Here is a 13,464-nt window from a genome sequence, read left to right as displayed (position 1 = left end):
TGTAAAACCACCTTGTTTCCTTGAAATCGGGCGAAGGGCCCCAAAAAATAAGGTGGGTTTTGGAGCAGCCCTCGAAGGAGGCGGTTTTGGAGGGTGGAGGGTCTCGGAGCCCGACTTGGGCAGGGCGGAATATGCGGGCAGGGTGCAGGCAGAGTGCGGGCAGGCAGGGGAAAGGGGCCAGCGGTGTTTCTGTAGTGTAGTGGTTATCACGTTCGCCTCACACGCGAAAGGTCCCCGGTTCGAAACCGGGCAGAAACACTTAACGATTCTTTTTTTTTCCTTGCTTGTTTTGGGGTTGGTTGGTTGGTTGGTTTATTTCTCGTCCGTCCCCCCCCCAAAAAAACCCTACCTTTCCAATTTCTCCCGGGTTTTTGCACGGTTTGGATAAATATTTCTCGCTGCTACCCATATTAAATAAAATTTCTAAATAGTAAGTAACCCATAAAAAGAATAATACCTATCGCTAAATAAGAGAGGTGAGGCTGGCCTGCCGCAAGCCGCCAAGTACCTTTGGGGATGCCTGGCTGCTCTGTTAGGTTGGAGGAGACACCCTGCCGAGGTAGGTGTGCACGCGTGGGAAGGTATAGGAACAAAAAGAGGAGGTAAGGAATGCTTCTAGGGGGGCGTCTTGTTATAATATGAAAAGCTTTTCCCCCCAAAACAGGGGTTTGGGAGCGGTGGGGTGGGGGGAAAAGTATTTTCCCTGACCGGGAATCGAACCCGGGCCGCGGCGGTGAGAGCGCCGAATCCTAACCACTAGACCACCAGGGAGACCGTACGCAACTCATCGCACGCTGCTAGATCGCAGGCAGGACCAATTCTTGCATTTCTTTGACCTGTTTCCCGTTTATTTTCAGTCCTTTTCCCCTGTCCTCACCGCACCCTCCACCTCGTCCCCCTCATCGCTGCAGCTCAAGCAGAAAGGTTGTCCCAGCAGCAAACCCACGACTTTCCTTTGGGGAACGGCGGCGTTTCCTGGCTGCCCGGCGATCAGATTTACCCACATCCAGGTGATTCTTGGAGGGAAAGGACACCCCGCAGCATGGCAACAACAGCAAGGGCTACCCCTTGTTCCCCTTGCACGCAGCTTGTTACTGGGAACCAGTTTGGAGTTGCTCGCCCTGGACGTGCTCGCCCTGGGGCGCACCACCTCGCTGTTGCGTTACTGTGCTGCTCACGCTGTGAATTCTCCTGCACATGCAAAGCAAACAAGCAGGGCTGTTCTCTGCATGCAAAAACAATTAATTGTGGGGCGTGCGGCAGCTTCCAGAAGGGTTTTGCATATACCTGGGGGTGTGGAGGCCTGCGAGAACATCTTCAATCATCAGCTGCTACTTAGGGCCAAGCTCCTGAAATGCATTTTGGCTCCTAACTATGACTTAAGGACTGAAATTCGTGGGAGTTTAAGCGGAAGCACTATCACGTGGTGCAGGAATGCTTATTGCTAACATAAGGCCTTGCTCTGCCCAGCTGGGGATTTCGCAGAGGTTCCCATTCGCTGCCCTTGAAGTCCCAGGACAAAATAATCACAAGACCAGGCTGCAAAGGAGGCAATTTCTTATTCTCATTTCCGTAGTTTGCATTCGGCAGCTGAGGCAAACAAAGCTTTTCAAGCGATCAAAGGCGCATCCGTACAATCGGTTTGGATATCTGAAAACATTGGCTCCATCCACTGGGAAATGCTCCCGTGAGCACCCTCCACCCCTCCTGGGTTCCTCCTTATGCCCTAAATATCCATTAGGCAACAGCTCAGCCCGAGGCTGTTGCTCAATAAGAGGTTAAAGCTGACTCTGCCTTGGGAAGGATTTATTTCTCTTGGTTTTAGGCATCTACAGGAGACACGTCTCCGTGCCATCTTATCAATCTGGGCTCCCTCTGTAATCAGAGGAGAGAAGTAAATGCTCCTACACGCACTTGTCGAGCCATTTCTAGATGAGATAAATTAAAATTTGCCACTGTCCTCCACTGACCCTGGAGGGGCCGTAGCCTGAACGGCTGCATATGGAGAGGTGAGTCCTTACAATGTCCAAAGGTGTGGACATCACACAGCACTAAGCAGCGATCCAACACAAGCCCACACCAGGGATGCAGGTACTTTTGATGATTTAAAGTACCCTTCCACCAGATCGGGTCTTGCCTATCTCGCCCTTGGATTAGATTATTACCACCTTGTCAGCGATCGCATAAAAATTGAAGCCATCACGAAGCCCTCCAGGCTTTTGCGGCATCATCCACGGCATCTATGCTCAGTTGCGCAGCTGAAAGCTCGGGGAGCCAAAAAAAGGGTCCAGCAAACAGCAGGGAGGCATGATCAGTCGGAGAGGGTGGAGGGAGAGAAACTGGGAACCGACTCAGCGCGTGTTCAGCTCAGTTCTATCCCTGTCCTCCGACAGAGAGGTTTTTGGAAGGGGTTTATGGGCATGGATGCACCAGGGCAGCATCGCCAGCAAAGCCACCTGATGACAGAGCAATGCAGTTTTTTGGGGGCAGCAGAGCAGCCCCCCTCCTCTACAAGCTCTGAACCAACCGATGCTTCTTGCTGACATAAATGATGGGAAAAAGAGAATTTTCCATCCCAGGCAGCGCATTCTTCATGCTCCCAAAAGCCATCTCTGGGGTGATGAGCCCCTGTGATCTCCCCACACCCCAGCGAGTGAGACTCGAGCGGATGCTGCCCATGGGGGGGGGGTCAGGGGGAGAGCGTGAAATGGCACCCCCTCCCCAGGCAGAGCAGGGGGAGGATTTGCTCCCCTGCGAAGGATGTCGGAGGGTAGGTGAAGATCGGTGCCTCGTTATTGGAGTCAAAAAATGCCACTCGCCCTGCCTCATAGTCCAGGTAAATCCCAATCACTTTGGGGGCAGCGAGCAGGGAGATGGGGACGGTAGGAGAGGTGAGAGCCTGGTACTGGCTCCCACACTGCCCCACCGCCCAGATCCCCACCTTGGGGTTGACACTGATCCGTCCCTTCCTCCTCACCGACTCCTTGGCCACCCCGACAGCCCAGGCTTCCCCATCGCCCACCTCCACCTCCCAGTAATGCCTCCCCGCGCTGAAACCCTCGCAGCCCAGGACGCAGCGAGACGAGTCGAAACGCTTGGGGTTGTCAGGTACGGGCTGGCGGGTGTCTTCCCATCTCACGCGCTTGCGATCCTCGGATAGGACGAGCCGAGGATGCGCCGTCTCTGGATCCAGCGTCAAACTTACTGGGGACAGAGAGAAGATGAACATCAGAGGCACAGCTCACTCCTCAAGGGCATTAGGGTCACGTCTTCCCCACCTTCCCCCAGTTTAACCTTGAGATGCTCCAGCTCCCAGGCCCTGTTTGCTGGAGCAGAGCAGGAATGGTTTTATGCCCACGAGCAAGGTCAGAAGAGTAGAAAAGATGGCTGCATGAAGCGAGCTTCATCTAGAGTAAAAGTAAGGCTTTGAAGCGTGGATATTTTTGCTGGGAGTCTCCAGGCCATTGAAAAGAGGAAAGAAAGCCTCAGGTGTCCCATGACTTCCCTTTTTTAAGTTCCATGTGGAAATATTTGCAATGTTCACCTTTGATCTCATTCAGAGAGGTGATTTCCAAAGGTGACGCTGACCCTACGTGAGGTCCCACAGCACCCCAACACTTACCGTGCTCCCCGAGCTCTGCCAGGAGGCAAATTCGCCCTCTCTCATGTAATCAGCTAGAGCACTCGCTTCTTGCCATGCTAATATGGCTACAGCTCTGCAGGGCATGTTGGAAGTATCTCTCCATTTCACCAGGACTTCTCCTACCTAGCTGAGATCTCCTTCCTTAGATCTGCTGCAGACAGACCTAGCACAACCTCAAACCCTCTCCTCCCCAGTTTCTCTGTACCTTGAAATTTCATCAGCATCTCTCTGAGGGCAATATTTTTCCGAGGAAGACTGGTGGGTTCCTCTCCCGGCTCAGGCAATGTCTCTGCTGGCTTCTGGGCACCGTCCTTCTCGAGCCTGGAAAGAAGGAAGACCTCTCTAATAATACTTCCTTCACTCATAATTGTCATTATGCACTGACGGATTTTCAACTGGGATTTCTTATAAAGAAGTAAGTAATAGTAGGACTAGAGCAAAGGCTTGGTCCTAGGGCACTCATTAATGAGCTCCCAGAGAAGGGTTTGCTGACCCAGAGTACGTATCTATTTTGTTCCCAAACACCAGTGAAGAGTCCCTGGATGGTAAAGGCTTTCTGTCATGACCAGTAGCACTCTACATCTACACGCGGGCAACAAAAAATGCCTTTCCTTGCCCACTTCCGTCTTTCCAATAACTCACCTTCTCGATCCATGTCCAAAGAGGACATGAAGAGGTCTGTTATAGGGGTGGAAGTTCATAGTGGATTCCCTTCCACCTGGATGCACTCCTTAGTCTCTAAACATCCGCATATTTTTAGCTGCTGGCTTGCTATTTTTGACGGGCTCACAAGGGCAGGGAATGAAAGCTCAGCCCTCCAGGAATAGGTAGTTTCAGATGGACTATAGAGAAGAAGCTGCAGCAGAGCTGGAGGTACCATCATCCCATCTGATACCTTTCCCTGGTCTTCAGCATCCTACTTGGACCTTTTGCGGTGTCCTAGTTGTCTCCTACGTGTCTATACAGTCCCTAGCATACGGGGATCATAAGTGGCTGGGGTTTCAGAGTCCATCAGTGTCACCACCGTAGAGAGAAATAACATTAACATCGCAAGAACATGTGAAAGGAGCCGCAAACCTGCTCAAGATGTTTCTGCTGTCCTACAAGGGAAAGATGAGAGAAGGAGCATTAGGTCAGAGCGAAGTCAGCCTGATAGTAAACAACAAGCAGCTACGGCAGGGCTGTGGGGTGACCTTGGGCAACTCAAGGCACTGCTCTGTCTCAATTACGGGTCTAAAATCAGTCCCTTAATACTGATCTGCCTGCACAGTGTTTGCAGATCTGCTGGGGAGTTAGGTAAGGTCATGGCAACATCACTTAATGAGCAGCTCGTTGTCGTTATCTGCCATCACCCACCACCTTTCATGTCCCTACTCTTCCAGTGTGGCGTTATTACTGCTAACGCACACCACTGCTTCAGCATATTTGAATGTTTTACATCAGGAGTTAACCAGAGCCTGGAGGTGGACTCGGGTGATGGGTTTGGATGACTACCTAAAGACAAGCTGAGTGCCTGTTGTCTCTCCACTGCGTACGGAAGAACTTGGACAGTTCTTTTGGATGTAGCCGTGTACAACCAGGTGGATGAATCCCATACCCATGGAAAAAGACAGTGATTTAAACAGGCTGTGGTTGATTTAAATTGTTCAAGTGGACAGCTGGGCCACGCTTGTCATCACTGAAGAAAATAATTAAAAAAAAAAAAAAAAAAGCTTTGAAAGATACATTTCAAAAGGAGTATTTAGAATTAATTTGACTCCTGGACTGGTGAAACCAGTGATGTTCAAGGCCAACAGCCTTCAGAGGGGCCTGAGGTCTCACCTGCAGGAATTCACACGCTGGCTGCTGACACTTCTCCTCCAGTTCACAGATCTGCTTGCCGATGGAGGAGATCTCCTCCAAGAGCCTGTTGATGTTCTCCTCCTGTCTCCTCATGATCTCCTGCTCCAGCTTTGCCAGCCGGTCCAAGAGGAGACGTTCCTGTCCCTCCACAAGCTGGTGCAGCTCCTTGACTTCAGACACAACCTTCTGCCTCTCCGTTTCCACTTGTTCCTGCAACGAGAACCGACGCACGCAAGGGAGAGGCACGGCTGGGGACAGAAATGGTCAAGAAAAATTGCAATGGAACTGATTTAACGTGATGATTTATAACACAGCCAGAAATTCCAGTGCCCGTTGCAGAGCAGAGGGATAATTAAGACAAATTTTTTTGCCATTTCTAGGCTGAAGTTACTCACAAAGGACATTTCCCATGGGCTGTAATCTTTGTACTCAAAATGCTCCAGACCTTTGAACAACAAGGGAAAATACAAAATAAAACCATAAACAGATTAGTCAGTGAAAGAGGTCAGGGAAAGGGAAAACAAGGCAAGAAAGAAGCAATCGGGTGATTCCCATTTTCTGTATGTATTAATAGCAGGAATCTGGGAACGTGCCCCACTTGTGAGCAAACCGAGGAAGAAAAAGATCAACAATAACCTGGCAAAATCCAACACACGCTCCCAGCCTGCTGAGATGTGCAAGGAGCAGGAGATAAGGGGAAAATGGAAGTGTCTTTTAATCTACCATGGGGACAGGCTGTCACCACTGCCCAGGCCTTATTGCAATGGAGAGGACATTCCCGTACATGTGCAAGGGACCGCGGAGATGTGATCTTTGGCCATGGCACGTCTCATGTCTCCACATCCATCACCATGGCCAGAGGGACAACCGAAAGGAAAGGGAGAAAGTCATCGCCACCCGGGGATAGACACTTACGAGGAAGTCCAGGCTTTTCCCTTCCTCGGCCATTTTCAGCCCCAGCAGCTTTTCTCTCCTGTCCTTCAGGATCTGCACGTGAGCCTGGAATTTCTCCTGCGTGGAGAAGAAACATCTTGTTGGTGCATTTTCTTCCTTTAGCTAGTCCGTCTCTCTACCCTCATCCCACCTATCCAGGTTTCTCTCCTACAAACTCAGATTCTTCCCTGTTTAATAACACAACAGTCCGGCTCTGGGAATTAATAAACCCTGATTTCTGGAAGAGCAGGGCAGCCAGAACGTGTCGCTTTCTCCAACAACCAGGGTGAAATTCATGGCATAGATTGGAAAAGACTCAGGCAAAGGACCAAAGCAGCCGACAAGGAGCTTTAAATGACTGGGGAGACCCTGCTGGCATCTGTTCAGGTTCAGCCTGTGCTCAGTGCTGACCCGAAACTTATAAGTCTGGGCTGTTTGCTCAGTTCAGCTGCCAAGGAATGTCCTTTTGGTCACAACCTCGAAGCCTGAATGGGACATTCAAGCCAGTTTATGGCAGGGAGACCATACCCTCCGTCACCCTTGTGCGGTGAGACCCGGGCTGCATCACACATCTGCGGCGAGAGCAAATTTTTCTTCCCACCTTCAGCAAAATCAGTTTTCACAACAACCAGCACATGCACACAGTGAAACTGGAGCCCAGACCATTGATGTGCTGGAAAACCCAACCCTGCCTTGCGCACCAGTGCCGTAAGACCAGATTCTGTCCTGTACATCTACGTGCAGCATCTCCTGCACCTCAAATGTCCGAGACGGCATAGCTGACCCTACTTTGAGCAGGAGGTTGGGTTAGATGATCTCCTGGGCTCCTTTCCAGCATGATTCATATGAGGACACCATGATGATATAGAAATGACAGCTTCAAGACAGTCGGGGTGACCAGCAACGTAAGCGAGGGGGAGCACAGAGCAGGCAGGGTGGGGGTTGCTCTAATCCAATGCTCGCGCCATGATGCAGAAAGGGTGGAAATCCAGATGTCTGCAAGCAGAGCAACCCACAGGGCAGCTCCCTGACCCGGTCCCTTCCTCCTCCCTCATCCCCACGCCACGCATGGAGACCTCCCACCTTGTGCTCCTCTGCAGCCTCCTCGATGGGGACCACAGCGTGGACCCGGTGAGCCTGGGACTCTCTGCAAACCAGGCAGATGGGGGTCTGATCCTCCTCGCAGAAGAGTTTCAGAGCTTCCTGGTGCTTCTCGCACAGCCTCTCCCCCCCTGCCCCTCCTTTGGTTGCCTGCAAGCTCAGCCGCTTGGCTATCTCGATGATTTTTGCCAGCTCCCGGTTGGGTCTCAGGTTTCTCTGCGGGGCCGTCTCTTTGCACTGGGGGCAGACGAAATTCTCCTCGGCTTCCTCCCAGCAGCGGGTGATGCACGCCCGGCAGAAGTTGTGACCGCAGTGGATGGAGACGGGGTCTTGGAAGAAGCCCAGGCAGATGGAGCAGGAGGCTTCGTCGCGGAAACTTTCGGCAGGGCTGTCCGCAGCCATGGTCTTGGCAGCGAGGATGACAGGGCAGCTTTCGTTTTCTGCCCCGGCTGGTCTTGCCCGTTGGCTGCTCCCCTTCCTGCAGGTGTCTCGGGCCCCGAGGGAGGTAAAAGCGAGCGGCGGAGGAGTTTCGCTGCTGAGATGCACCAGGTTTTCTCTGGGTTGCGACCTCTGCCGAGCAAAATGCTGCGCTGAGCAGCAGCAGAGGGGGAGAATCCCCCTTTCCCCAGGGACCCCGGTGGGTTGAAAAGAGATTAAATGGAAAATAAACATCCTTCATAATTTCCTGGCTTGTTAGAGATCCACCTGCAGCTTCTGTACGACACCCCCTCCCCCAAAAAATATCCAGGCAAATGGAGGGGTAGCCCCTGTCCCAAGCCTCCCCATGGGGTCTGGCACCCAGAAACCATCCTGGTTTCATTGCTCATTAATAAATGCACTTTTAATTTATTAATTGAAGGGCACAGCCATGAGGATAGAGCTTAAGCAAGTGCCCTGCCACAGGTAAGTCTCCCTTCTTCAAGTTAAACCACCGAGACACATCCTTCGCTGTTCATTTCAGCTTTTCATTATTTATCATACCTAACTGCCAGCTTCGCCGCCGTCCTGCCAGCGTCCTCATTTCTGCGTGTGTATGTGCAGCTATAAATACTTTTATTGTTGCTTTTGATTCTCCTTTTAAACAGGATGCCGTTTCGTTCATGGTTCAGGGCTGAGTCTGGAGTCAAGCAGCAGCCGATTACCACTCACCCTCTTATCTTTAGTTTTCCTTTTCTTCCAAACTTGCCTGCAATTAAGGAAGAGAGGGGATTTTCTTCCGCCCTGCAAATGAAATAACTCCACGACCGGCCGTACCCCTCACTCAATCTGCTCAGAAACGGGTTCTCCTTCACCCAAGATCCCACCGTGCTGCAGAAGAACTTCCTTCAGCCCTCAGCCACTGCACTTTGGGGAAAAAAAGGTGACATTTCAGGAATGACCTTCCAGCAATGGAAATCTCCCCTCCCACGGCTGCTTTTCGATTTGCAATGTCACTTTACTCCAGCTGCACTGACCTTGCACGGTCGGTTGGGTGTCTGCCTGCATAAATGTGCTTTCAACCCCATGAGCTTGCCCCTCCTTTTTGTGCATCAGTTTTTAAAAGCCTCAGCATCCCTAGTTTTCCTGCAAAGCCCCTCGCCTCGGGCTGTAGCAACGAGCCCCCAAATCCACCAAGACCTCGTCCCAAATTGGGTTTCATAACACCAAAGTGGTAAATGTCCTCTTCTCCTCTCCTCCATCCCTCTGCGGCTCTCCTGGAGGGACAGCAACATCATTCTTCTTCCTCTTAGACAAGAAATCCTTAATTCACTCAATCCCACGGACCATCGATCTGTGGCACGTGGAAGAGCTGCTCCCGGTCCAAAGCCCTTTGCGTGCTGAAGCGGATGGGACTTATTTGCATTGGGCTGAGGCTGGGTGATGAAGTGACACATTTTCTGAGAACATCAGTAAATAACACATCTGCCGTTATTTGTTTGCAAGTGTTTTCAGGGGTCATGATTTTCCGGTGCAGCGCTCTGCGCGCACGAACACTCAGACTGAAACCTGTGGTACGGCTTCATACTTGGGGCACTCTTTTTTTTTTTTGTTAATCCGGAGTTAAGGGTTGATTTAGTGGGGAATGAGATGCGCAGACAGACTGGTGTTGGGATCGACACCCCTGAGGGACTGCTTGACTTTGACTTTTGCTTTTAGGACATTGCTTTCTCTCCTGCTCTTCTTCCTCCTGCTGTCCCACAAGTGCTGGCAGCATCATCACCTCTGCCCCAGCGCCAAAAGCCACGTTTCCTCCGCAGTTACCTACATGAGTCACATAATCAGAGTAATCTCCCAGCAATCACCTGCAGAGGCTTTGCTCTTTGCTCTGCTTCTTTTGGGCTTGAAGCAGAGCTTGATGGTCTTGGAAAAGCATCTCAGCTTCTCCAAGCCCAGCAATGTCAGTTGATTTTGCCAAGCCCCGGGGGCGCTGATGGGCCTTAATGACCCTAAACAGCTCCACTTGGGACCCTCCACCCCCTGCCCATGGCCCAGGGCCTCTATTTAAACTCAGTCCTGGGGCACGGTCCTTTTGCAAGCTGCCTTGGAAGAGCAACCCACGCGTGGCTGTGGACTCTGCTGATCCATCCCTTCATGATTCATTACTCCAGTGCCCTCAGTAAGGGAATTTTATCCCCTGAGAAAATTCAGTAGAGGTTTGGTGCTGCCTCTCCCAGGATGGAGAAAATATGGGGTTGTTTGATCCCATCGTTGGTGCGGGGGAGATCTGGGTGAGGGGTGTGTATGCTAAGGGAGAGACTGAGAAGTGGGCAAAGCATCACTTGCTATGTCTAGATGATCCTGAACTTGATCTTAAATAGCAGCAAGTCATAGAGAAGGGAACCACAGGGTACTTAAGTGTATCCATCTCCCTCAATATCAAACCTAAATCTTAAGGCAAAACTCACTGAAGGCTTGATTTGACTTTGTGGATAACCTGGCTCAGCTCCTAAAGGTGGGTTTGGTGCATTTTTTTTTACAACTAAAGCCTTGCACGACAGCTGCCTATGCAGTGAACTGGGTTGGACATGAGATAAGTTAAAAATGATGACACCCCTCTCCACAGGAGCCCTTAATTGGCTGTGTGTAATCAACAGGGACTGTTAGTGAGCGTGGTCTCAAGAGGGAGCTGGAGGCTCTGTTTTGAAAGACAGGAAGACATTTGCTCAATGTCTCTGTGCAAGAGGAAGAAGAAAATTAGTAAACAAAGCTTTTCTGTAGGATTCTGCTTAATTGCTTCAAGGCATAGATACGGGGCTGGGGACAACCACAATTAACCATCAGGCACAAACCACCCTACCCCAGTTTTAGACTTTCTTTGCATTGCATATTTTTTGTTCCTGCCTCCTTTTCGCACAGTTTCAGGGTTAAACCTAAATACAGACCGGGGGAAGAGTTGCTTTTCCTGCAGATCTCGCTTTCATGGGATCAGCCAGATGAGGGAACTGTTTGGGCTGAAAAATAGGCCCACTGAGAAATGCGTTATTTGTTTCCAGCCTGGTTGATGCCTGGCTGTGCAGAGGTGGAGACAACAGGATGATGATGGTCAAAGCTACGAATGGGTCAGCTCAAAAGGATAGTTCAAATGCTAAAGAGGTTCAAAGCCCCGCTGGTGCAGACAAAACTTTCCCAGAGGGATGTAAGGACTAAGTGCTGCTCTTCCCAACAGGGAGCAAGAGGAGGAGGTTGCCCTTGGCTGGGGCATCCAGTCCCTTTTGTGGTGGAAATGGGATCCCTGGGGTGCTGGCATCTCTCAGTACCTGGAGAAATACCATGCTAATAAGCCAGGACTTGGGAATTGATCCCGATTTGCAATGCAGAAGATGGGAGCGCTTTAACGCCTGAAGCTGGAGGGAGGGAGGTTTTGGCAGAGGTGGGGTGGGGGGAGGTGGTTGCACATTTCCCAGGATCAGAGGGAGCTGGATGGGCTCCCATTTCCCACTTCCCTTCCCTGCTTCCCCCACCCCACCCCCCCCTGCGCCCTGTTTGCTTCCGTGGCAGGACCGATGCACGCCCCACATGTGCCAGCAGCATTGATTTGCTGCCGAGAGGAGGGCCAGACCCTCTCCCCATCCTGGGAGCCTTCTTCCACTCCACGTGGGTGCCCCTCAGCCCCCACTTCTGGCTTCATTCCTCCGCCTTCACCCTCCCTGAGATATGCAACCTCCTTCCCAAGCTGCCTTCAGCCTCACCTTTTCCATGGATGCTCTTCCCCATCTTTTCCATGCCAAGCCCCCTCCCCAAATCCTCTTTGCCCCCATGCCCAGCCCCCTTCTAGGATGTGGGTCTCACCCTCAGACTTGGCAGGGCTCCCTTTCCCCATCCTTCCTCCCTGCCAGGCTGTGGGTACCAGGAACTGGTACAGAGTGCAAGTACCAGCCGTTTTGGGTACGGGGACCACCCTGGGGGGATGAAACCAGGAGGACTTTGGCCATCACCCGCTCTCTACCTTCCTACCCAGGCTCAGGTCTGGCTCTGCCCACCCTGGGGGTGGCAGGAAGGGAAACGCCTTTTCCTTGCTCGGAGGAAAATGAAAGTGGCTGACGTCTCGCAGCTCACATTGGGGGCCCCATGGCTGCGCCGAGCCCCACCGCAGAGCTCCCCAGCGAAGCCTCCTGCCCCATCTGCCTGGAGTATTTCCGAGATCCCGTCTCCATCCACTGCGGTCACAACTTCTGCCGGGCGTGCATCACCCGCTGCTGGGAGTGGTCCACGGCAAATTTCTCCTGTCCACAGTGCCGGGAGACAGCACCCGAGAGAAACTTTCGGCCCAGCCGAGAGCTGGCGCGGGTGCTCGAAATAGCCAAGCGGTTGAGTTTGCAGGCGGCCAGAGGGGAGATGGTTGAGGAGGAAGGATGCAAGAGGCACCGGGAGCCTCTGAAGGTCTTCTGCAAAGAAGATGAAGCCTTCATCTGTGTGATCTGCCGGGAGTCCCGAGCGCACCGGTCTCACACGATGCTTCCCGTGCAGGATGCTGTCCAGGAATACAAGGTAAAGGATTTTTTCCATCTAGATGTGCACTAGGAGCCAGACCAGCACCATCAGGGCTTGATGTTCCCCTTGCAGCACCCTACCATCAGGCTGTGAAACATCTCACCCCCACCCAGAGCAGTAGGCTGGGGCAGAAACATTGTCCCCCTCTGGGTGTTTGCCTCTGCTCTTCCCCCAGAGCAAACTGGCCTGTTTCAAAATGACGCTGTGGACCACGCACCAGTGCTTCTGCTGTCTCAGTTCTCATCTGAGAACCTGATGCTCTGTGGCTGAAGGGGTGAGGTCTTAATCCCCTGTTCCCCGCTGCAAAATTCAAGCCTTTGTCCAGCTCTGGTGCTTACCGGACACCTGCTGATCCCAAGATGCTCTCTAAACCAGCAGGCACATGGTCCAATAAAAATAAGGATGTTTTCCTGCTGCATCAGTGAGTTAAATCAGCTCAGAGAAAGGATCCGATGCAGTCAAGTGCTGGTGCAGAAAGCTTTTTCCACTATGTGGCATTTATTTCCATTTAAAGCATTCCCAGGTCGTAAGCTCAGGATCCTTCTGGACCAAGAGGGACACAAGGAGAAGCTCTGGAGCTGACCACAGTGCAATCCCCTATCCGGAGTATTTTTTTTTTAGGCTGTTTCAGTCTCCAGAGACATGGGGTCTTTATTTTTTCTTCCCTCAGGGACAAATCCAAGCTCATCTGCAATCCCTGAAGGAAGACAGAGACAAACTCCTGGGGTTTCGAGAGGTTGAAATGAGGAGAAGCTGGGAGTACTTGGTAAATGTTTTTATGAGGAGGAATGGGGGTCCGGATGTCTCCCTTTGGCTTTAGCTGTGATGCCATGTGGGTGATCATCCTGCGCTGCCTTGGGGCTGGGGTCCCTCTCCGGGTACCAAACCAAACGCTGCCTGACTTTTCTCTGCGTTGCAGGAAAAAAATAACAGGCAGAGCCTGGAGCCCTGCTAGGGACTCACTTGCTGAATGC

At 51.9% G+C, this 13,464-nt stretch overlaps 3 protein-coding genes and 2 non-coding genes across 5 annotated transcripts in view; 3 read left to right on the top strand and 2 right to left on the bottom strand.

The window, feature by feature from the left end:
- The window catches only part of LOC103898530 (zinc finger protein 721), a 165,826-nt gene that overhangs the window by 64,520 nt on the left and 87,842 nt on the right, over window positions 1-13,464 (top strand).
- TRNAV-CAC lies at window positions 186-258 on the top strand. The gene has a single exon. It is a non-coding gene; the product is annotated as a tRNA-Val (tRNA).
- On the bottom strand, window positions 700-771 carry TRNAE-CUC. Its single transcript has one exon. It is a non-coding gene; the product is annotated as a tRNA-Glu (tRNA).
- LOC103898515 (E3 ubiquitin-protein ligase TRIM39) lies at window positions 2,690-7,936 on the bottom strand. The gene is made up of 6 exons (XM_009278790.2): window positions 7,502-7,936; window positions 6,401-6,496; window positions 5,465-5,695; window positions 4,721-4,743; window positions 3,849-3,964; window positions 2,690-3,204 (listed from the first exon to the last, which is right to left on the bottom strand). Exons 1-6 carry the CDS (start codon window positions 7,919-7,921, stop codon window positions 2,690-2,692), a joined length of 1,401 nt encoding a protein of 466 aa, XP_009277065.1. The 5' UTR covers window positions 7,922-7,936.
- The window catches only part of LOC103898516 (zinc finger protein RFP), a 4,214-nt gene continuing 2,817 nt past the window's right edge, over window positions 12,068-13,464 (top strand). Inside the window, exons 1-2 of the mRNA XM_019471938.1 lie at window positions 12,068-12,487; window positions 13,161-13,256. Coding sequence (XP_019327483.1) covers window positions 12,068-12,487; window positions 13,161-13,256 — 516 coding nt within the window. The remainder of the gene's footprint in view (window positions 12,488-13,160; window positions 13,257-13,464) is intronic.

The sequence above is a fragment of the Aptenodytes forsteri genome, unplaced genomic scaffold, assembly GCF_000699145.1.
Source record: "Aptenodytes forsteri isolate BGI_AS27 unplaced genomic scaffold, ASM69914v1 Scaffold403, whole genome shotgun sequence".
NCBI classification, from domain to species: Eukaryota; Metazoa; Chordata; class Aves; order Sphenisciformes; family Spheniscidae; genus Aptenodytes; species Aptenodytes forsteri.
This window is presented reverse-complemented; position numbering and strand designations above follow the sequence as displayed.

Excerpts from the sequence above, each read along its gene's own strand:
- LOC103898515 (XM_009278790.2), bottom strand. The coding sequence starts at position 7,921 with ATGGCTGCGGACAGCCCTGCCGAAAGTTTCCGCGACGAAGCCTCCTGC. Across the intron at positions 3,965-4,720 it reads AGCAGAAACATCTTGAGCAG|GCTCGAGAAGGACGGTGCCC; the intron begins GTTTGCGGCTCC and ends CCTTCTTTCCAG. Across the intron at positions 3,205-3,848 it reads GATGCTGATGAAATTTCAAG|TAAGTTTGACGCTGGATCCA; the intron begins GTACAGAGAAAC and ends CTCTGTCCCCAG.